A 25,342-nucleotide genomic window follows, 5' to 3' on the forward strand; every position below is an offset into this window, starting at 1 on the left:
TTTTAGTTTATTTAGAGGTACAGTGTGGAATAGGCTCTTCCAGCCCACTGGGCCGCACCACCCAGCAATCCACTGATTTAACCCTGGCCTAATCACTGGACAATTTACAATGACCAATTAACCTTCCAACTGATAAACATTTCGACTGTGGGAGGAAACTGCAGCACCAAAGGAAAATACACACACAAATGGGAAGGAACATACAGATTTGTTTACAGAGGATGCCAGAATTGAACTCCGAACTCCAATGCCCTGAGCTGTAATAGCATTGTGTTAACCACTACGCTACCAAGGGCTGTAGGAAACATAGCAGCCAACATGGAGATCAATGTGAATAGATCATTGGTCATAAGAACAGAAGAGCATGAGTCAGCCATGTGGCCCACTGAGCCTGTTGCACCATTCAATAAGATGATAGCTAATCTGGCCATAGACTCAGTTCCATCTGCATGCGTTTTCCCTAGAATCCTTAATACTGGCGTCCTGCCATTATGAGTGTGGGATACACTGGGCACAACTCTCACACTCCCCTCATGGACCTTGAGATCTTCAATATGTGAGAGGTCACATCACTGCCTTGGTGCTCAATTGGTGTATCAGTGTTGAGTTTCGTGCTCAGGACTCTAAAGGAGTTGAACCCACACCCTTCTAGTCAGAGGCAAGAAAGGTCATGCTTAATGCACGAGCAATATTTTGTACATTTTGTTAAAAAAATAACTGGGGACTCCGATTCATGATAATAAATAACCTTCACTGCAAGATATTTCATGATTGGTGAGGAGCACTCTCAAGAACGCCTCACTTAATTGAACAGTGCATTGGATCCTGTAAGTTTATTTATTGCTCCTATAATACATATATACCTCCAGAATTCAACACTGCATAAGACATAGACTTGTGACATGTGAAGGAGCAAAGTTGTTGGTGCAAAGTTTTAAACATGGAAATAGTGTTTCTACAACTGGTCAACATGTCGTTTCTCACCCTAGGTGTAATGACCATCTTGATGATATGCAAGCTTCAATTACTTGCCACACAATCTCAGTGGTTAGTCCATCTTTGTCTTCTCTGGAGGTAATGAAGGAGATGGTCAAGGGCTATGTCAATAGGTTATTGGGTTCAGAATGAAAAGCTTGTCTTCTTCCTTCCTGATCCACTTCATCAGTTTGGTAATAGCATTTACTGCCGCTGCTTTGGTTCCCATTGGGGTAAAACACATGTAGAGTTCAAATCCGTTGGTGACCTGCACAGTGAGCAAAACACAGGTTGGGAGGAAATAAACAAATTTCTGTCCATTTTATTATTTCTAGTTCTATTGAGCCAAGGTTCCATATGTCTGGAGTTTCTGAACATACCACATAAAGGCCAGTCATCTTCTCCATTGGGCAGGAGGTGCAGAAGCCTCAGGTCCCACACCACCAGGTTCTAGAATAGCAACTTCCCTTTAACTAATTGGTTCTTAGACCAACCTGCACAACCCTAATCTCTCTGTATAGCAACACTGTGACCACCTTGCATTACAATGGACTTTTTCCTTTTGTTGTAATAATCTTTTTTCTTGTAAAGATTGTTTACTTTGTGCTTAATCAATGTTTTTCTTGTCAATGTTGTGTCTGTGATTATGCTGCAAGTAGGTTTTTCATTGCATCTTTGTATTCATGGACTCGTGCATCTGACAAAAAAAACTCAACTCTGAGCTCTTTAACTTAAATCTTTTCATGATACATTCGAAAGGTGACACTGAGCTTTCCAGATCGATGTGCAATGTATGTTGGAAAGCCTCTGCCTAACTCCTTGACAAAACAAGCTCAGATCACAGTGGAGTTATAGAGCACTACAATATGGAACCAGGCCCTTTAGCCATCTAGTCCATGCTGAAATATTGCATTGCCTAGTTTCATTGACCTGCACCTGGACCACAGCCATCCATACCTCCCCCATCCATAAATTACCCAAATTGAACCCACACCAAGAGAGATGAAGATCTATTCCTTTAATCAGAGGGTAGTGAATCTGTGGAATTCTTTGGCACAGATAGCTGTGGAAGCCAAATCGTTGAGTATATTTAAAGTAGAGGTTGACAGGTTCTTCATTAGTAAGGACGTCAAAGATTATGGGAGAAAGCAGGAGAATGGGTTTGTGAGGAATAATAAATCAGTCAAGATGGCCTAATTCTGCTCCTATGTCTTCTGGTCATAGAGTCTTAAATCTGTTTGTAGAAGAAATGAAACAAAAATTGCTGTACTGTTGATGGAAATGCCATTAAGTCTCCAACATGTCTGGTAATGCGAGATCCTAAAAATGGTGTTGGTAATGCCAGAGATCTGGAAATATGAGAACGGTTAATAGATCTGGCCTTCCATTCACTGGTCTCTAACCTGGATCAGACAGCAATGATATCCTGTGAATTTCTCCTGTAACAACCATTTCATCCAAGGCCAAGCCTTTTATTTAATTACTATTTAGGTCATCTAGCAAACATCAGAAGATTCCAACAGGTACCTGGTGGAACATGGCTAATATAGGGGAGCATAACTCTAAGGTGCTTGGAGGAACATACAAGGAGTTTGTCAGAGGCAGATTTTACACGGAGAGTGGTGAGTGCGTGGAATGCACTGCCAAGGGTGGTGTTAGAGGCAAGTACATTAAGGACATTTAAGATACTCTTAGATAGACACATGGATGAACTAAAAATGGAAGAAGCAAAGGATTAGATTAACCTTAAAGGATCAGCACAATGTGATGGGTCATAGGCCTGTACTTTGGTATACTGCTCTATATTCTAATTCAAATTAGCTGCCAGCAGAAGTGGTTGATGTGAGTTCAATTGTACCATTTGATAAGTACATGCATGAAAGGGGTATGGAGCACTATGATCAGTGTGCAGGTAGATGAGACCAGGCAGACGAATAGGCTGGCACAGACTAGATGGGCCAAAGGGCCTGTTTCTGGGCTGTAGTGCTCTATGACTCTATGGTGAAAGAAGGATGGTTTTATTCAAGATGGGAAGGAGACTCAGAGCACTGATACTTCACAAGTAGCCCGCTCCTGTACAAGAGTTCAGTGCTGCCCTGGAGCACCCCAGCCTCATTCCTTACCCATGCCAGAAGGTTCTCCCGTTCTCCTGCATAATAGATGTACTTCAGAGGCCTCGCGGAATTGTGAATGCGGCTGTACAGATACTGATACAGTTCCAGGAGTCTCTCCTGCTGCTGCACACTTGTGTATGGAGCTTCTACTGCAGGACTACAAGAGAAAACAAGTCACTTCATACCGAATGGAAAATTGTCAGAACAGTTTAACATCAGGTGCTTCTTTTGCTTTGTGTGGAATTGCAGAAAAATTCTTTCAAATAATCACCTGGCAAATTTCAGTATATCTTCACTGGACCATTCTGCATTGTGCATTAATGTGGAATGGTTGCTTAATCTTTATAAGATTTTCTCCCCTTCTTCATTACATAGAATGGCTGCAGGGGTTCAGCAACACTACCACCACTAGATCACTTTATATTAAAATGCAAGCAAAAGAAAATCTGCAGATGCTGGAAATCCAAGCAACATACACTAAAGTGCTGGAGGAACTCAGCAAGCCAGGCAGCATCTATGGAAAAAAGTACAGTCGATGTTCTCAGCCCAAATCGTCGACTTTACTTTTTTCCACAGATTCTGCCTGGCCTGCTGAGATCCTCCAGTATTTTGTGTGTTGTTTATACTAAAATGGACTTTTTGTTGTACTTGTGTTTATTCTTGTAAGAATTATGTACAATTTATGTTTAATTTAGGTTTCTCTTGTGAAAACTGCCAATATGTGCCTGCAATCCTGCTGCTAGGAAGTTTTTCATTGCGCCTGTGCATAGATGACATTAAACTCGACTTTGACTTTGGAGTAAAAAGAATTAAGAATGGGTTTAGAAAATGCCGGAAACACTCAGCATCTGTAGAGGATAAAGACAGACTATGTTTCAAGTTGATGAATTGTTCAGTATTTTCCACCTATACTGCTTTTATTTCAGATTTTCCATCTGAAGTGGGGGCGGGGGGGGGGGGTGGCACGGTACCATAGCAGTTAGCATAATGCTATCACGGTGCCGGCAACCCAGGCTGAATTCCTGTCACTGTCTGGAAGGAGTTTGCATGTTCTCCATGTGACCACGTGGGTTTCCCCTGGGTGCTTCAGTTTCCTCCCACATTCCAAGACGTATGGGTTAATAGGTCAATTGGTCACATGGGTGTAATTGGGCAGCACTGGGCCAAAAGGGCTGTACTTTTAAAATTTAAAAATTCCAGTATTTATACTATTTTGCATTTGTATAGTAGAAATGAGATTCAATTGGTGTACAAAATAGCTGCTGCCTTAAAAGAGAATGTTTTCCTCACATGGGACAAGGGAACATAGTTTTAAAATTCAGAAACACTTAAGGAAGGGTTTCAGCCTACAACATCAACAGTTTATTCCCCTCCACAGAAGCTGCCCCAATTGCTGGATTTCTCCAGCATTTTGTATGTGTTGATTAAAATGCAAGGCAGGGAGGAGTGATGGAGACAGGTCAATCAGTATTCTAAAGAGGGAACTGCATAGATATATGAGAGTAATTTGCAGGCTGCAAGGGGAGAGCACGGAAAGGACTGCTTGTTGAAGGGCAGAATGGCTTCTATCTGTGCCAAAGTAACTCCACCAAACAAGTGCAGAGGATTCCATTTCATTGGGACACATTTTGGTCCAATTAAGCAGCTGCTCCAATTAGCCAAAGTTTCATGGAAATAGTTAAAAGGTATAAAAAGGACAAACTACTGTTTACAAATTATACAAATTATGTATTTAAATGAGATATAGAATAAATTAGAAAGCAACCAACTCTACTACAGTACTATAATACTGTGTATTAGTTCCTAATATTTACCGACGGAACAACCAACCAGTGTATGCCACCATGTTCTTTTGATTGACTAAATGAACAAAGTCAATTCAGACACCTAACACAGATAACAGACTGCCTGTTTTTGATGACATCCTCCAAATCTTCATTTCACTGTAACAATCAAGATGATTGTTGATACCTGCAAATTCTTCATAGTTCCAAACCTGTTGAAGTAGATAAATTATTTTGTTTCCACTTCTAGCTGCTTATGGCATCTCCAAGCCCAAATGCTTGAAATTGCAGTGAGCAAAACAGTTCTGAATTGTCTTACTGATTATTTCTTACCAACTATCAGTGACAAAAGTCACTGCTTTTTGAACATGAACACACACACACACACACATAAGTGAAGCTACTTAAAAACTATTTGTTTTAAGCACAGCCACATGATATGAACGCATCTGGTGCTAAATAGAAATTGTTCAGCAACAATCTCCAGTCCCAATTAAGTTTTCCCAAATAAGCAGCTACTCCGGTGAACCGATGGCCCAATTAACCAGAATGCACTGTAATTCAACGTCAATTGCTTTGTAATGCTTCTGGTGTGGTTTTGTAATCTGCCCTCCAACTGCATTGTTATGTTGAATCAGTGGAGCAACCAATGACAGATTTTGACATGTAATCTCTTTACCGTTCTGGACTTTTTCACATGTACTGAAACTATATCAGGACCATATGATGCATGCTGATCAGAGGTTATTCTCCCAGAAAGGTGACATTGAAGGGTGAATGGTTCAGCACAGAAACAGGTCTTAAGGCTCAACAAGTCCATAAAAAAAGTATCAAGCACCCATTAGCATTAATTCTATACAAATCCAGGTTTATTCATCCATGCATTTCCAGGGAAAATGTGCAATCCCCACACAGACAGCTCCGAAAGGCGGGATTGAACCTGGCTCATTGGAGCTATGACGTAACAGCTCTATGAGCTCTAATCAGCTCTTTAGTTTTGCTGACATTGAGTGAAAGGTTGTTGTTGTGGCACCACTCAACCAGATTTTCAATCTCCCTCCAAATCGTCAGCAAGGATTAAAGGTGGTGATGAATCAACATAAAGAAGGGAGATTGAAAATCTGGTTGGGTGATGCCATAACACCCACCTCTCATTCAATATCAGCAAAACTAAACAGCTGATTATTGACCTAAGGAGGAAGAAGCCAAATATTCATGACCCAGTCTTCATTAGGGAAAGCGAGGTGGAGGGGGTTAGTAGCTTTAAATTCCTAGACTTTAACATATCAGAGAACTGTCATGGGACCAGCACTAATGTGACATCACCAAGATGGGATGACAGGATGTCTACTTTCATAGAAGTTTGCATAGATTCAGCATGTCACCAAAAACTTTGACAAACTTCTTTAGATGAACAGTGGAGAGTATCCTAAATGGTTGCATGATAGCCTGGTATGCAAGTACCAGTGCTCAGTAATGGAAAAGGATACAGCTCAGTCCATCACAGCAAAGTCCTCCCCACCACTGAGCATACGTATGTGGAGAGCTGCCTCAAGAAAGCAGCATCCATCATCAAAGAACCCACCATCCAAGCCAAGCCCTCTTCTCGCCATTACCATCAGGAAAGAGGTATTGAAGCCATAGGGCTCACATCACAAGGTTCAAGACCATTACACCCTACAACCATCAGGCTCTAGACACTAAACACTAGAATACTACAGCACAGTACAGGCCCCTTGACCCTCGATGTTGTGCCGACCCATATATTCCTTAAAAAAAAACGTACTAAACCGACACTACCCCGTACCCCTCTATATTTCTTTCATCCATGTGCCTGTCCAAGAGCTCTTAAATACCCTAATGTTTTAGCCTCCACCACCATCCCTGGCAAGTCATTCCAGGCACCCATAACCCTCTGTGTAAAAAAACTTACCCCTGATGTCTCCCTTAAACTTCCCTCCGTTAACTTTGTACATATGCCCTCTGGTGTTTGCTATTCGTGCCCTGGGAAACAGGTACTGACTATCCACCCTATCTACGTCTCTCATAATCTTGTAGACCTCTATCAAGTCCCCTCTCATCCTTCTACACTCCAAAGAGAAAAGTCCCAGCTCTGCTAAACTTGCCTCATAAGACTTGTTTTCCAATCCAGGCAACATCCTGGTAAATCTCCTCTGCACCCTCTCCATAGCTTCTACATCCTTCTTATAATGAGGTGACCAGAACTGAATACAATAGTCTAAGTGTGGTCTCACCAGAGATTTGTAGAGTTGCAACATGACCTCTCTACTCTTGAATTCAATCCCCCTATTAATGAAACCCAGCATCCCATAGGCCTTCTTAACTATCCTATCAATCTGTGCAGCAACCTTGAGGGATGTATGGATTTCAACCCCAAGGTCCCTCTGTTCATCCACACTCTTAAGTAACTGACCACTAACCCTGTACTCAGCCTTCTGGTTTGTCCTTCCAAAATGCATCACATCACACTTATCCGGATTGAACTCCATCTGCCACTTTTCTGCCCAACTCTGCATCCTGTCTATATCCTCTTGTAACCTTCAACAGCCTACAGCTCCATCCACAACTCCTCCAATCTTCGCGTCATCTGCAAACTTACTCACCCATCCTTCCACCTCTTCATCCAGGTCATTTATAAAAATCACAAAGAGTAGGGGTCCCAGGACAGATCCTTGCAGCACTCCACTAGTCACTGACCTCCAGGCAGAATACTCTACTTCCACTACTACCCTCTGCTTCTTCCTTTAAGCCAATTTTTTTATCCAAACAGCCAGAGTTCCACTGATCCCATGCCTCATGACTTTCTGGATGAGTCTCTCGTGGGGGACCTTGTCAAATGCCTTGCTAAAATCCATGTAGACCACATCTACCACCCTACCCTCATCAATTTCTTTTGTTACCTCTTCAAAAAACTCTATTAGGCTCATGAGGCACGACCTTCCCTTCACAAAGCCATGTTGACTATTCTTGAGTAGACTGTACTTCTCCAAGTGCTCGTAGATCCTATTCTTAAGAATCTTTTCCAATAGTTTGCAGACCACTGACGTAAGATTCACCGGTCTATAGTTCCCAGAATTCTCCCTATTAACTTTTTTAAACAAGGGAACTACACTTGCCATTCTCCAATCCTCCAGCACCTCCCCTGCAGCCAAAGAGGATTCAAAGACCATAGCTACTGCTCCAGTGATCTCTTCTCTCACTTCCCACAGCAACCTGGGGTATATCACGTCCAGCCCTAGAGACTTACCAATCTTGATGTTTTTAAGAAGATCCAACACTTCTTCTTCCTTAATCTCCACACTGTCCAGCACACAGGCCTGTTCTATTTTGACCTCACCCTGATCAAGGTCCTTTTCACTTGTGAACACTGAAGCAAAGTATTCATTTAGGACCTCCCCACCCTCCTCCGCCTCCAGGCACACGTTGCCTTCTTTATCCTTTAGCAGCCCCACCTTCATTCTTGTCATCCTTCTGTTCTTCACCTATGCATGGAACGCCTTGGGGCTCTCCTTAATCCTACATGCCAAGGCCTTCTCATGCCCCCTTCGTGCTCTCCTAAGTCCTTTCTTAAGCTCCTTCCTGGCTACCCTATATTTCTCATGTGCCCCTCCTGCTTCCTGCTTCTCAAATCTAACATACGCTTCCTTCTTCCTCTTGACGAGTTGCCTCGTGTTTCGTCAGCCATGGTTCCCTATTCCTACCATTTTTCCTGGTCTCAGTGGGACAAACCTATTCTGAACCCAGCACAAATGGTCCCTAAACTTCCTCCACATTACTTCTGTGCTTTGGTTGACAAGTGAAGTCAAAGCCAAAGTTAAAGCTAAGGAGAGGGCATACAAGGAAGCAAAAATTAATGGGAACAGAGGATTGGGAAGTCTTTAAAACCTTACAAAAGGAAACCAAGAAGGTCATTAAGAGAGAAAAGATTAACTATGAAAGGAAACTAGCAAATAATATCAAAGAGTATACTAAAAGCTTTTTCAAGTATATAAAGAGTAAAAGACAGGTGAGAGTAGATATAGGACCAATAGAAAATGATACTGGAGAAATTGTAATGGGAGATAAGGAGATGGCAGAAGAACTGAACGCGTATTTTGCATCAGTCTTCACTGAGGAAGACAGCAGGATACCGGACACTCAAGGGTGGCAGGGAAGAGAAGTGTGCGCAGTCACAATTACGACAGAGAAAGTACTCAGGAAGCTGAATAGGCTAAAGGTCAATAAATCTCCTGGACCAGATGGAATGTACCCTCGTGTTCTGAAGGAAGTAGCTGTGGAGATTGCGGAGGCATTAGCGATGATCTTTCAAAAGTCAATAGATTCTGGCATGGTTCCGGAAGACTGGAAGATTGCAAATGTCACTCCGCTATTTAAGAAGGGGGCAAGGAAGCAAAAAGGAAATTATAGACCTGTTAGCTTGACGTCGGTGGTTGGGAAGTTGTTGGAGTCGATTGTCAAGGATGAGGTTAGAGAATACCTGGAGGCATATGACAAGATAGGCAGAACTCAGCATGGATTCCTTAAAGGAAAATCCTGCCTGACAAACCTATTACAATTTTTTGAGGAAGTTACCAGTAGGCTAGAAAAGGGAGATGCAGTGGATGTTGTATATCTGCATTTTCAGAAGGCCTTTGACAAGGTGCCACACATGAGGCTGCTTAACAAGATAAGAGCCCATGGAATTACAGCGAAGTTACATACGTGGATAGAGCGTTGGCTGATTGGCAGGAAACAGAGAGTGGGAATAAAGGGATCCTATTCTGGTTGGCTACCGGTTACCAGTGGTGTTCCACAGGGATCAGTGTTGGGGCCGCTTCTTTTTACATTGTACATCAATGATTTGGATTATGGAATAGATGGCTTTGTGGCTAAGTTTGCTGACGATACGAAGATAGGTGGAGGGGCCGGTAGTGCTGAGGAAACGGAGAGTCTGCAGAGAGACTTGGATAGATTGGAAGAATGGGCAGAGAAGTGGCAAATGAAGTACAATGTTGGAAAGTGTATGGTTATGCACTTTGGCAGAAAAAATAAACGGGCAGACTATTATTTAAATGGGGAAAGAATTCAAAGTTCTGAGATGCAACGGGACTTGGGAGTCCTCGTACAGGATTCCCTTGAAGTTAACCTCCAGGTTGAGTCGGTAGTGAAGAAGGCGAATGCAATGTTGGCATTCATTTCTACAGGAATAGAGTATAGGAGCAGGGATGTGATGTTGAGGCTCTATAAGGCGCTGGTGAGACCTCACTTGGAGTACTGTGGGCAGTTTTGGTCTCCTTTTTTAAAAAAGGATGTGCTGACGTTGGAGAGGGTACAGAGAAGATTCATTAGAATAATTCTGGGAATGAGAGGGTTAACATATGAGGAACGTTTGTCCGCTCTTGGACTGTATTCCTTGGAGTTTAGAAGAATGAGGGGAGACCTCATAGAAACATTTTGAATGTTAAAAGGCATAAACAGAGTGGATGTGGCAAAGTTGTTTCCCATGATGGGGGAGTCTAATATGAGAGGGCATGACTTCAGGATTGAAGGGCGCCCTTTCAGAACAGAAATGCGAAAAAATTTTTTTAGTCAGACAGTGGTGAATCTATGGAATTCGTTGCCACGGGAAGCAGTGGAGGCCAAGTCATTGGGTGTATTTAAGGCAGAGATTGATAGGTATCTGAGAGGCCAGGGCATGAAAGGTTATGGTGAGAAGGCGGGGCAGTGGGACTAAATAGGATAAAATGGATCAGCTCATGATAAAATGGTGGAGCAGACTCGATGGGCCGAATGGCCTACTTCTGCTCCTTTGTCTTATGGTCTTATGGTCTTTCACCCTGGAACATCTGTTTCCAATTTACTCTTGCTAGTTCCTGTCTCATCCCTTCATAGTAGGCCTTCCCCAGTTAAGCTTTCCCATTTTGTCTGTTTTTATCCTTTTCCATACCTATGCTAAAGCTAAGGGAGTTGTGGTCACTCTCACCAAAATGCTCCCCCAACAAGAGGTCTGCCACCTGACCAGGTTCATTACCCAGAACTAGATCCAGCATGGCCTCTCCTCTCGTCGGCCAGTCCACATACTGTGTCAGGAATCCTTCTTGAACACATCTGACAAATTCAGCCCCATCTATCCCCCTTGCAGTCAGGAGGTGCCAGTCAGTATGAGGGAAGTTGAAATCACCTATAACTACAACCCTATATTTCCTGCACCATTCTAAAATCTGCCTGCTTATCTGCTCCTCGGTGTCCCGAGGGCTATTTGGGGGCCTATAGACTACTCCCAGCACAGTGATTGATCCCTTCCGGTTTCTGACTTCCACCCACACCGACTCAGTGGACACTCCCTCTGCAGTGTCCTCCCTTTCTATAGCTGTGATACTATCCCCGACCAGTAATGCTACTTCCTCCCCCGCCCCCCCCCGTTTCCTACCTCCCATCCTATTCCTTTTAAAACACTTAAACCCCGGTACCTGCATCAGACAATCCTGCCCTTCCTCCAACCAAGTTTCAGTAACAGCCACAACATCATAGTTCCATGTACCACGTACTGATCCATGCTCTAAGTTCATCCCATTTATTCCTAATACTCCTAGCGTTGAAATAGACACATTTCAACCCCCCTAACTGGCTACATTTATGTTTTGTCCCCTGCCTGTCCTTCCTCACCAACTCAGAGCACACAGCATCATGCCCTTGTCCTTCTACCCTAATCTCTGCACTCACATTCTGATTCCCACCTCCAATGCCAAACTAGTTTAAACCCTCCCCAACAGCTCTAGCAATCCTGCCCACCAGGATATTGGTTCCTTTCCAGTTCAGTGACCCGTCCTTTTTGTACAGGTCAGACCTTCCCCAGTAGGGATCCCAATGATCCAGAAATCTGAATCCCTGCCCCCTGCACCAACTCTTCAGCCACGCGTTCATCTGCCATGACTTCCTGTTCCTACCCTCTCTATCTCGTGGCACAGGCAACAGTCCCAAGACACCCTTGAGGTCCTGCTTTTTAACTTCTTTCCTAACTCCCTATATTCCTTCTTCAGGACCTCATCCTTACTCCTATCTATGTCATTGGTCCCCACGTGGACCACAACATCTGGCTGCTCACCCTCTCTCCTGAGAATACCGAGAACTCCATCTGAGATATCGCGGATCCTGGCACCAGGGAGGCAACAGAATCCGGGATTCTCGATCTCTCCTCCAGAACCTCTTATCTGGCCCCTAACTATCGAATCCCCTATCACTACTGCTCTCCTCTTTTCCCTCCTTCCTTTCTGAGCTGAGGGTCCAGTCTCGGTGCCAGAGACACGGCCAATGCAACTTGTCCCTGGTAGGTCGTCCCCACCAACAGTATCCAAAACAGTATACTTATTGTTGATGAGAACGGCCACAGGGGTGCTCTGCTCATTCTGTCTATTCCCCTTCCCTCTCCTGACAGTCACCCAGTTACTTGTCTCCTGACTTTTAGGGGTGACTGTCTCCCTGAAACTCCGATCTATTACTGCCTCTGCCTCCTGAATAACCCAAAGTTCATCCAGCTCCAGTTCCCTAACTCGGTTTGACAGGAGCTGCAGCTGGATGCACCTTTTGCAGATGTAGTCATCAGAAGCAATTGTGCTGCCCGGACTTCCCACATCCTACAATCGGAGCACTGGACTGCCCCATCTACTTCCTCCATTACCAATTCCTAAGTTAATTAAATTAATTAAAGAAGCTTACCCAACCTTACCTCTCTGGGAGCAAGCTCGTCCTTCGCCTCTTCTTGCAAAGCCTCTCAAGCCAAAGCCTCAAAGCTCCACTCCTTCACTGGACCACTCACTCACTGGCCGCTCTGCTTGAGCTACCCCTCTTTTTATTTGTTTGAGCTTTGCAATTTTCGATTGCCCAATCAAACTGCTTGTTTAATAACTTCAAGCACCACTACTCTGAACTGGTTCTATGACCTGTAGAATCACTTTCAAGGACTCTTTACAACTCATGATCTCAGTATTACTTTTTTTGCAGTTTGTTTTCTTTTGCACATTGGTTGTTTGTCAGCCTTTGTTTATGTATACTTTTTCATAAGTCTATTATATTCTTTTATTTTTCCTGTAAATACCTACAAAAAATGAATCTCAGGATAGCATATGGTGACATGTACATACATGAATTTACTTTGAACTGAAGGTTTGAGGGCTAAAAATGAACAGTTGGCATTAAATCTGGGCAGAAATTCAGATGAACTAACATGGATCAAAGGATCCTGTGTGCCTTGCCTCAGAGTACAGAACACTACAGCACAGGACAGGCCCTTCAGCCCACAATGTCTGTACTGAACATAATGCCAGATTAAATTCTCTCCTGCCTGCACATGATCTGTATCCTTTCAGTCCCTGTTTTTATGTACTGTATGTGTCTATCTCAAAATCTATTAAACACTGCGATCATATTTGCTTTCACTACTACTCCAGGAACCCCTTCCAGGCACTCAGAAATCAGTGTAAAAAATAACTTGCCCTGTATATTTCTCTTCCACGTTCACCCTCCTCTTAAATGCATGTCCACAATCTAAGAGTCTTTCTGATGTCCCTAATGTATCTTCCCCTACCAACACCTCCGGCATTGCATTCCAAGCACCTACCATTGTGTTTAAAAAAAAACTTACTTCTGACATCTCTATGCTTTCTTCCAATCACCGTATAATTATGCCCTCTCATAATATCCTTTGCCACCTGGGAAAAAAGTCTTTGGCTATCCATTCGATCTGTGCCTCTTATCATCTTGTACACCTCTGTCAAGTCACCTCCTTCGCTCTAATGAGAAAACTCCTAGCTCACAAAACTTATCCTCCTAATCCAGGCAGCATCCTGGCAAATCTCCTCTGCACCCTCCCTAAAGCTTCCACAACTTTCCTATAATGAGAGGACTAGAACTAAACACAATATTCTAAGTATTATCTACAGTTACATTACCTCATGGCTTGAACTCAATTCCCCAGCTAATGAAGAAGATCTTCTTATCCACCCTACCAACTTGTAAGTCAGCTTTTGAGGATCTCTGGACAAGCACTCCTGGATTCTAAAGCATTTGAAGCCAGAAAACATGCTGCATGGATTCAAGTAATTCTTTATCTTTTATAACTTGAACAACCCAGCAAATGGTTCGGAAGCACTGAGCATTCTTACCTCGTGAACAAACCTGAGCTTCTTGATTTGTAGATGAAGTGCCTCAGATCTGGAATCCCTACTTGTGAAATGCTGTAAGATGGGGTCCGCAGCTCTTCCAACAGCAGCTGAAAAGTATTCCGCTTCTTCAGCCGTTCCAGGAACTTGCTTTTGCAGTTTGAGATGGGGAAGAAGTGCTCCCTGTCTGTGGAGATGAGGACCAAACACAGGCTGCTGGCCTGGTCAAGGTAAGAGATATGAGCATGAAAGAAACCATTGGAGTTGAACTTGGGTAGGCATATCGGCGTCCAGACCTCTCCATCTCGGAAGGAGGTAGACGCACTGATGAGGTTGAAGAGAAGATGGAGATCAATGGGATGTAGAAACTGGTCCTTTTTCCTCACCAATGATACCAGTTGGTTCTGGGCGACTAGAATGGAAAAGACGAGACTTTTGTCTTTGGCTTGCTGGAGGCTGCTACTAATCACATCCCTCAAGGAAGAAGTCAGTGGTAAGCATCGCACAGCACCCATTAGGAAGCTGGGGTCCTTGTCCATTAGATTGAGGAGATTATCTGTTATCCTCTCTGACCCTGAGAGCAGACGCCGGAGATCATAGTTCTTCTTCTGCTCGAAGATTCGATTGAGCTGCGTTAAGGTTAGGAGACTAACAATTTGGTAATAAACATACAGAAGTTCTTTGGCCACTTCCTGCTCTGACTGGCGGGTGTGTGTGACTGTCACGAGGACCAGGGGACTTCGGCGGATAAAAACTACCATGTAATTCTCTGTCAAAGAAAGGGCAAATTTAGTCAATACATTCTGAGAAAGGCAGATGAGTTATCAATCCAGGGCTTTCATTTAACTATTTCAGATGGAGAAAAAGACTGCTCACTTTAGCACACCTTCATCTCTGCTGTATACTGACTGCCCATAATTAAGAATTAATAGCCATAGAGAGATACGACTCCTAGAACGGAAAGAGACCCTAGAGTCAACCAAGTCTGCAATGACTACCAACCACCCCAAAACACTAATCCTATGTTAATCCCTTGTTTAAAAATATTCTCCACATATTCTCATCAACAATCCCAGATTCTACACTCAGCTATACATCAGGGAGAACTTATAGTGGCCAATTGAACTACCAGTCCTCCATATCTTTGGGATTTGGAAAGAAACCAGAGCACCTGAAGGAAGCCTACGTGGTCACAGGAAGAATCTGCAAACTCCCCACAGACAGCACCCATTGCTGGGACTGAAACCAAGTCTCAGAGTCTGTGGGACAGCGGTTCTACAAGCTGTATCTTTCCTGACATGTCCGACAGTGATGCTAGTCCTGCTATCAGTTAGAAACTTAAGGCTGCACACCCCATGTTACTTCCTCTCTGGTTTTCCCATCTTTGCCCAATACCGAGTTTACAGCGAACACTGAACTATAAAGTAGACGAGACACACAGGCAAATCCAGTGAAAGGCTCAAACATTGTTAAAGGACCATGCCTATCTCTTGGCACTTTATTTACAAAAGAGTGCTAAAAACTTGAGATGGCACGGTAGCGTAGCAAAGCAGTTAGCACAATGTTTTACAGACCCAACAATCAGGGTTCAATTCACACCACTGTCCAGAAGGAGTTAGTGCACGCATGACCACGCGGGTTTCCTCCGGTTTCCTCCCACGTTGGAAGAGTTCCGGTTAGTAATCTGTGGGCATGTTCAGTTGGGACCAGACACTTGCAGGCTGCCCTCAGCACATCCTCGGACTGTATTGGTCATTGACACAAATGAAACATTTCGCTATATGTTTTGATGTTTCGATCTACACTGTGACAAATAAAGCTATTTTTTCCCTCTTTCTTTAAAAAAAAACTTCCTGGGGTTGTATAAGGAAATGAGACACTTCAGTTAAAGTCAAGTTTAGAATAAAGAAAGGTCTTTTCATCAGGAGGTCTGATAGGGTAGTTGAAATTATGCTGAGCTCCTTTAGTATAGAGTGTTGTTACATGGCCCCAGTGACAATGATAGAAACTGTTTGTTGATGACTGGGAGCACACAGGCATCATGGAATGGAGACTGCAAGTGATCGGGAGAAATTGGTAGGCTAGATCTGTTTCCCTGAATCAAAAGCGGCTGAGAGATGACATGACAATGACATGGGAAGGTAAGTAATTAAGTTCATTCCTTATTTCTTTTTTCTTATATAACTCTTGAGAGAAAAGGGGGTATATCTACAGGACCAGTGTTCTTTTCTGGGTGTCAGACGTAGGATTTCCAAGAAATCCTAAATCCCAGCCTCCCTAATGGCCACATTTGCGCCAGGTGAATCGAGATGCAGCTTCTTAGAGACCATGTTAGGGAACTGGAGGTGCAGCTTGATAATCTTCGGCTTGTTTGGGAAAGTGAAGAGGTGATAAGACAGGAGCTACAGAGAGGTAGTCACCGCAAGGCTACAGGAGACAGATAAATGGGTGACTGTCAGGAGAGAAAAAGGAGAACGTCACATAGTAGAGAGCATCCCTGTGGCTGACCCCTCAACAACAAGTACACCGTTTTGTGCACCGTTGGGGGGATAACCTGAAGGGGAAGGAATGAAGTGCGGATACGATAGGGTCTTTTCAGAGACTTGTGGATAGATACACGGAGCTTAGAAAAATAGAGGGCTATGGGCAAGCCTAGTAATTTCTAAGGTAGGGACATGTTCAGCACAACTTTGTGGGCTGAAGGGCCTGTATTGTGCTGCAGGTTTTCTATGTTTCTAAGTAAAGAGCTGGGAAGATGATTGGTGAAGGGGATACAAGCCTGGAGAAGGGGGATAGAAGGCATGGAAGAAAGAAAAGGGGGAGGAGCACCAGACGCTTCACCCGTGAGTCTGTTGGGGTCATATACGGTATCTGGTGCTCCTGGTGTGACCTCCTGTAAATCGGTGAGACCCGTCGTAGACTGGGACCTTCGCTCCGTCCATCAGAAAAAGTGGGATCTCCCAGTGGCCACCCATTTTAATTCCACTTACCATTCCCTTTTTGATATGTCTATCCATGTCCTCCTGCACACTTAGGTTAGAGGAACAACACCTTATTTTCCACCTGGGTACCCTCCAAACTGATGGCATGAATATCGATTTCTTGAGCTTCCAGTTATGTTCACCCACCCCCTTCACCATTTCCCATCGCCTTTTCCCTCTCTCACCTTATATTCTTGCCTCCCTCTAGTGTTTCTCCTCCCTTTTCCTTCTTCCATGGCCTTCTGTCCTCTTCTATCAGACTCCCCTTCTCCAGCCCTGTATCTCCTTCACCAATCAACATCCCAGCTCTTTACATCATCCCTCCCCCTTCAGGTTTCACTTATCACCTTGTGTTTCTTGCTCCCCAAATCTACTTCTCAGCTTTTTTTCCTCCAGCCTGCCGAAGGGTCTCAGCCCAAAACATCGACTGTACTCTTTCTCATAGATGCTGCCTGGTCTGCTGAGTTCCTCCAGCATTTTGTGTGCGTTGCTTGGATTTCCAGCATCTGCAGATTTTCTTTTTTGTGATTGGAAGACTGCAAATGTCACCATTCTTTAAGAAGGGAGGAAGGCAAAAGAAAAGAAATCGTAGACTAGTTAGCCTAACCTCAGTGGTTGGGAAAGTGTTGAAGTCTATTATTAAGGATGAGGTTTCAGGGTACTTGGAGACTAATGATAAAATAAGTTAAAGTCAGCATAGTTTCTGTAAAGGGAAATCTTGCCTGAAAAATCTGTTGGAGTTCTTCGAGGAAGTAACAAGCACGGTGGACAAAGGAGAGGTACTGGACGTCACTTACTTAGATTTTCCAAAGGCATTTGATAAGGTGCCACTCATGAGGCTGCTTAAAAGATAAATTTCTATGGCATTACAGGAAAGATACTGGCATGGATAGAGGAATGGCGACAGGCAAGAGGCAGCGAGTGGGAATAAAGGGGACCTTTTCTGGTTGGCTGCCAGTGACTAGTGGTGTTCCTCAGGGATCAGTATTGGGACCGCTGCTTTTCATATTGTTTATCAATGATTTGGATAATGGAATTGATGGCTTTGTGGCAAAGAGTGCAGATGATACAAAGATAGGTGGAGAGATGGGTAGTGCGAAGGAAGCAATGTGATTGCAGCAAGACTTAGACAAATTGAAAGAATGGGGAAAAAAGTGGCAGATGGAATACAGTGTTGGGAAAGTTATAATAATGCATTTTGGTGTGGACTATTACCTGAATGGGAGAAGGTTCAAACATCAGAGATGCAGAGGAACTTAGGGGTCCTTGTGCAAGACCCCGAACGGTTAATTTACTGGTTGATTCTGTGGCAAAGACGCCAAATGCAATCTTGGCATTTATTTCAAGGGGAATGAAATATAAACAAAGAGATAATGCTGAGGCTTTATAAGACACTAGTCTGGCTGCACTTGGAGTATTGTTAACAGTGTTGGGCTGCAGACCTCAGGAAGTATTTGCTGTCATTGCAGAGGGTGCAGAGCAGGTGCACAAGGATGATTCTGGGAATAAAGGGATTAACATATGAGGAGCATTTGGCAACTTTGGGCCTGTACTCTCTGAATTTTAGAAGAATGCGGAGGGATCTCACTGAAACCTACCGAATGTTGAAAGGACTAAATAAGGTGAATGTGGAGAGCAACACACACAAAATGCTGGTGGAACGCAGCAGGCCAGACAGCATCTATAGGAAGAGGTACAGTCGACGTTTCGGGCCAAGGCCCTTTGTCAGGATTAACTGAAAGAGGAGATAGTAAGAGATTTGAAAGTGGGAGGGGGAGGGGGAGATCCGAAATGTTAGGAGAAGACAGGCAGGGGAGGGATAGAGCTGAGCGCTGGAAAGTTGATTGGCAAAAGGGATACAAGGCTGGAGAAAGGAGAGGATCATGGGACGGGAGGCCTAGGGAGAAAGAAAGGGGGACGGGAGCGCCAAAGGAAGATGGAGAGCAGGCAAAGAGTTATTATGAGAGGGACAGAGAGGAAAAAAATAATAAATAATAAATAAATAAGGGATGGGGTAAAAATGGGAGGAGGGACATTAACGGAAGTTATAGAAGTAAGTCAATGTTCATGCCATTAGGTTGGAGGCTAACCAGATGGAATATAAGGTGTTGTTCCTCCAATCTGAGTGTGGCTTCATCTTTACAGTAGAGGCCATGGATAGACATATCACAATGGGAATGGGACGTGGAATTAAAATGTGTGGCCACTGGGAGATCCTGCTTTCTCTGGCAGGCAGAGCATAGGTGTTCAGTGAAATGGTCTCCCAGTCTGCTTCTGGTCTCACCAATATATAGAAGGCCACACCGGGAGCACCAGACGCAGTGTATCACACCAGCCGACTCACTGGTGAAGTGTCACCTCACCTGGAAGGACTGTCTGGGGCCCTGAATGGTGGTGAGGGAGGAAGTGTAAGGGCATGTGTAGCATTTGTTCCGCTTACAAGGATAAGTGCTGGGAGGGAAGGTGGCGGAAGTTACGGAGAATTATATGTTGGACCCAGAGGCTGGCAGGGTGGTAGGTGAGGACCAGGGTAACACTATCCCTAGTGGGGTGGTGGGAGGATGGAGTGAGAGCAGATGTGCGTGAAATGGGAGAGATGCGTTTGAGAGCAGAGTTGATGGTGGAGGAAGGGAAGCCCCTTTCTTTAAAAAGGGAGGACATCTCCCTCGTCCTGGAATGAAAGACCTCATCCTGAAAGCAGATGTGGCGGAGGCGGAGGAATTGCGAGAAGGGGATAGCATTTTTGCAAGAGACAAGGTGGGAAGAGGAATAGTCCAGGTAGCTGTGAGAGTCCGTAGGCTTATAGTAGACATCAGTAGATAAGCTGTCTCCAGAGACAGAGACAGAAAGATCAAGAAAGGGGAGGGAGGTGTCGAAAATGGACCAGGTAAGTTTGAGGGCAGGGTGAAAGTTGGACGCAAAGTTAATGAAGTCAGTGAGCTTAGCATGCGTGCAGGAAGCAGCACCAATGCAGTCCAACGGGATCCCACCACCAAGCACATCCTTCCCTCCCCCCCCACCCCCCACTTCCTGCAGGGATCGCTCCCTACGCGATTCCCTTGTCCATTTGTACCCCCCATCCCTTCCCACCGATCTCCCTCCCAGCACTTAAGCTTGTAAGTGGAACAAATGCTACACATGCCCTTACACTTCCTCCCTCACCAGCATTCAGGACCCCAGACAGTCCTTCCAGGTGAGGTGACACTTCACCTGTGAGTCGGCTGGGGTGATATACTGCGTCCGGTTCTCCCAATGCAGCCTTCTATATATTGGTGAGACCCGATACAGACTGGGAGACTGTTTCGCTGAACACCTACGCTCTGTCCACTAGAGAAAGCAGGATCTCCCAGTGGCCACACATCTTAATTCCACATCCCATTCCCATTCTGATATGTCTATCCACGGCCTCCTCTACTGTAAAGATGAAGCCACACTCAGGTTGCAGGAACAACAACTTATATTCCGTCTGGGTAGCCTCCAACCTGATGGCATGAACTCTGCCTTACTTCTCTAACTTCTGTTAATGCGACTCCTCCCGTTCTTACCCCAAGCCTTATTTATTCATTTTTTATTTTTTCCCCTTTCTTTCTCTCTCTCTCTTTTCTCCCTCTGTCCCTCTCACTATAACTCCTTGCCTGCTCTCCATCTTCCTTTGGCGCTCCCGTCCCCCCTTTCTTTCTCCCTAGGCCTCCTGTCCCATGATCCTCTCCCTTCTCCAGCCTTGTATCCCTTTTGCCAATCAACTTTCCAGCTCTTAGCTCCATCCCTCCCACTCCTGTCTTCTCCTGTCATTTCGGATCTCGCCCTCCGCCTCTCAAATCTCTTACTATCTTTTCTTTCAGTTAGCCCTGACGAAGGATCTCGGCCCGAAACGTCAACTGTACTTCTTCCTATGGATGCTGCCTGGCCTGTTGCGTTCACCAGCATCTTGTGGGATGCTTTAATTTTCAGCATCTGCAGATTTCCTCTTGTTTGCGTGAATGTGGAGAGGATGTTTCCTATGGCGAAGGTATCCAGAACTAGAGGGCACAGCCTCAAAATTGAGGAGCGACCTTTCAGAACAGAGGTAAAGGAGGAAGTTTTTTAGCCAGAGAGTAGTGAATGTGTGGAATGCTCTTCCACAAACTGAGCTCGAGTGCAAGACTGCAGGTATATTTGAGATGGAAGTTTGGTCAGGGTGTCGAAGGACATGGTGAGAAGAGTGTATGGGGTTGAGTGGGATCCGGGATCAGCCATGATGGGCTGGCAGAGCAAACTCAATAGGCTGAATAGCCTAACTCTGCTCCTTTGTCTTATGGTCTTATGATACAAATGTACAAAATTACTTGAGGCACAGCCAGGGCAGGTTAACAATGTCCGTTTCACTTTGGAGGGGAGTCTAAAGCATGAGGGTATCAGTTTAAGAGGGGGGTGGGGGGTATGGAAATGTAAAGAATATCTGAGTGGTATCATTTTCACATAAAGAGTTGCTGACATTTTTGGAGGTCATTCCAGGAGGCGGCAGGAACTGTAATAAAATCAAATGACACCTCTGTAGGTACTTCAATGAGCAGGGTGTACAGAGATATAAAATTAATGTAGACAAGTTAAGTCATTATATATAAGCATGATGTTCAGCATAAGACCACAAGACATCGGAGCAGCATTAAGCCACTCAGACAAGCACGTTTGCTCTGCCATTCCATCATGCCTGATTTAATACTCCTCTCCACCCCATTTTCCTGCCTTCTCCCCATATCCTTTAACGTCTTTACGAATCAAGAACCTATCATCCTCAGATTTAAACATACCCAATGACCTGGCCTTGATGTCCATCCGTGGCAATGAATTCCACAGTACACTCTCGTGAAATAAATTCTCCTCTTCTCTGTTCTGAAGGAATGTCCCTCTATTCTGAGGCTGTACCCTCTGGTCCTTGACCCGCCTACTTTAGGAAAATTCTCTCCATGTCCACTCTATCTAGGCCACAGGCAAATGGGACAACGACCCATTTAAATTTTGCACAAATCTGTGACTCTACTTTGGAAAAAAAATATATTTTTACTACTTTACTCTTCTGCCTTTCAAGTTCAAATCATACCATAGCAACTATGCAGTTTAAAATCAATCAAACAAATACTGTGGGTGCTATGGTAACATAACTGTGAGCATGACACTATTACAGCTTGGGGTGTCAGAGTTTGGAGTTCAATCCTGGCGTCCTCTGTAAGTCCTCCCCGTGGAATGTGTGGGTTTTCTCTGGGTGCTCCAGTATCCTTCCACAGTCCAAAGATGTACTGGGTAAATTAGCTGGTCATTGTAAATAGCCCTGTGATTAGGTCATGGTTAATTCAGGGTTGTCAGGGGTTGCCGGTGAGTGAAACTCAAAGAGCTATTCTGCATGCATCTCTAAATAAAATAAATAACTAAACTAAAATAAAGAAATGCTAAAGATGTAACAATGATCAGAGGCTCCCCATACCCATAAGTATGGATAATAAGTGCAACAGCCATATCCCACAAGTTAATAAAATTTAACAAATTCCCTCAGTTATCCCCCTTATCCAAATGGATGGATACGAGTGCATCTGTGTGGAAGTTACTGCAAGGCAAAAGTTAAGGTAATGTCCAGGCAAGTTTAGTTTACAGATATGGTGCAGTCAACTCACGCAAGAAAGGTCTTGCTCTCTTCTCGCTGCTGTCAACAGGTAGAAGGTACAGGAGCCTCAGGATCCACACCACAAGGTTCAGGAACAGTTATTACCCCTCAACTATTAGGCTCTTGAACCAGAGGGAATAACCTCACTCAACTTCACTTGTCCCAACACTGAACTGTTCCCACAAACTTTGACGTCACAACCTAAGGTCTCTTCATCTCATGTTCTCGATACTTATTGCTTATTTAATGTTCAAAGCTCAAAGTAAATTTATTATCAAAGTATATATATGTCACTATATACAACCCTGAGATACCTTTTCTTGTGGGCATACTCAGTAAATTCAAGAACCATAATTGAATCAATGAAAGACCACACACAACAGAGCAGACAAACAACCAATGTGATAAAGAAAACACACTGCAAATACAACAGAAAAATATAATAATAAATAAATAAGCAATAAATATTGAGAACATGAGATTAAGGGTCCTTGAAAGTGAGTCCATAGGTTGTAGGAAAGCTTCAGTGACGAGGCAAGTGAAGTTATCCCCAAGAGCCTGATGGTTGAGGGGTGGTAACTATTCCTAAACCTGGTGGTGTGTGTTCTGAGGTTCCTGCATCTTCTTCCTGATGGCAGCAGTGAGAAGGGAGCATGACTTAGATGGTGTGGACTCTGATGGATACTGCTTTCCCGTGACAGTGCTCCTTGTAGATGTGCTCAGTAGTGAGGAAGGCTTTACCCATGATGGGCTGAGACAAATCCACTACTTTTTGTAAGATTTTTCTTTCAAAAGCAGTGCTACTTCCATCCCAGGAAGTACTTCACACCTATAGAAGTTTGCCGAAGTTTTAGATGTCATGTTGAGTCTTCATAAACTCCTAAGGGAAAAAGAGGCACTGCCATGCTTTCCTCATAATTACACTTATGTACAGGGCCTAGCAATGCCTGTGAATACCAGCAAGAAAATTTACTCAGGGTTGTATATATGTAGTCTGATATAAAATTACTTCGAACTTTGAAGAGCATAGCTACCCTTCGCACAGGAGAGGACAGAAGTTATTTGACCTACTAATTCTGACGTATTATTGGCCTTTAATGCATAGGTTCTATTGGCTGTTAATAACTAACTTGCTCTCTTCTCGCTGCTATCAACAGGTAGAAAGTACAGGAACCTCAGAACCCACACCACCAGGTTCAGGAACCCTTATTACCCCTCAACCTTCGGGTTCTTGAACCAGAGAGGATAAATTCACTCAACTGCACTTGCCCCATCACTGAAATCTTCCCACAACCTGTGGACACACTTTCAAGGACTCTTCTTCTCATGTTCTTGATATTTATTGCTTATTTATTTATTATTATTGTTATTTCTTTTTTTTTCTGGTATTTGCACAGTTTGTTGTCTTTTGCACACTGGTTGTCCACCCTATTAGTTCAACACTGGTTGTCCACCCTATTAGTTCATTGATTCTATTACAGTTATTGGATTCAATCATATGCCTGCAAGAAAATGAATCCTAGGGTTATATATGGTGACATATATGTTCTTTAATAATAAATTTACTTTCAACTTTGACTCTATGGTCTCATGGTCTGACAAAAAAAAAATAAAATCAAACAGACCTGCATGGATGGACTTGATCACATTTTTGCTTGCCTCAATAAAAGCCACAAGTGCTACCATCACCGCTGTCATGGAGGAAAGGGATTCCTCTGTCCCATAACGAGAATATATTGGCTTCCCAGCCTCACTGAAGACAAATATGTGCTTGCGGTGCTGCTTCCACGAGTCAGCTGTGATGTCCTCCTCCTTGTCACTCAGCGCCGGTTCTCTGCGTGGGCATTCAGACAGCATCTCACCATCTGCATCACTGTCTCTCATCTCCCTGTTTACATCCATCGCCATGCCAGTCAGCTGGGTGCTCAGCTCATTAAAATCTTTACTGATCTCTTCGATTTGCGATTGTTCAGTGCCTTCCTCGTCCACACTGTCCAGGCACGTCTTCACTTCATCATCCACAGTTAGGTCTTCGTAGGATCTTGTGTGGACAAACATTGCACTCTCTTGTCCTGCACCTAGATAAAGGAATAAGCAGTTTATTTATACTCGTTCTCCTACCCACCTCCTCACTGATAAGTGCTAAGCATGAACAATGTCTGTGTGAGTGAGCTTCAGTTGTCTTTTAGAGTGTTCAAAGATTTTTAACCTACAATAGAGTCATTCTGAGATAACAGATAATAATCTGATGATGCTCACATGATTTGCATGGAACAATAGGCAGTTGGAACAAGAAATTCTTTCATAATAATGCATTGAAGCCTACAAAAAGTAGTGAATTCAGACCAGTCCATCACAAGGAAAGCCCTCCCCATCAGTGAGCATATTTACAAGGAGCGCTGGCGCAAGAAAGCAATATCCATCACCGAAGACCCCCACCATCTCTATTCAAAATGCATCCACAGCCTCCCTCACCAATCTGTTTTCCTCTGCTAGGTTTAGTGGCAGTGCAGGTAAATAATAAGGTGCATAACAAGGTAGATTGTGAGGCCAAGAGTCCATCTTATTGTACTAGAGAACTAGTTAATAGACATACTAGCAGGGTGGAAGCTGTCCTTGAGCCTGATGGGATGTGTTTTCATACCTTCTGCTCGATGGGGAGGGAAAAAAAGAGAATGTAGGTGGTGCCTTT

At 44.0% G+C, this 25,342-nt stretch overlaps 1 protein-coding gene across 4 annotated transcripts in view; it reads right to left on the reverse strand.

The window, feature by feature from the left end:
* Positions 1–730: 730 nt before the first annotated feature.
* The window catches only part of mon1a (MON1 secretory trafficking family member A), a 76,960-nt gene continuing 52,348 nt past the window's right edge, over positions 731–25,342 (reverse strand). For 3 of the 4 annotated variants that reach the window (XM_072280820.1, XM_072280818.1, XM_072280819.1), the window contains 4 exons: positions 24,276–24,728; positions 14,035–14,800; positions 3,099–3,246; positions 731–1,243 (listed from right to left, as the gene is read on the reverse strand). In XM_072280820.1, the coding sequence (XP_072136921.1) occupies positions 1,103–1,243; positions 3,099–3,246; positions 14,035–14,800; positions 24,276–24,728 (1,508 nt within the window). In that variant the 3' untranslated portion in view covers positions 731–1,102. The other variant, XM_072280821.1, reaches the window with a different exon arrangement.

This window comes from Mobula birostris, chromosome 16 (genome assembly GCF_030028105.1).
Source record: "Mobula birostris isolate sMobBir1 chromosome 16, sMobBir1.hap1, whole genome shotgun sequence".
In the NCBI taxonomy this organism is placed as follows: domain Eukaryota; kingdom Metazoa; phylum Chordata; class Chondrichthyes; order Myliobatiformes; family Myliobatidae; genus Mobula; species Mobula birostris.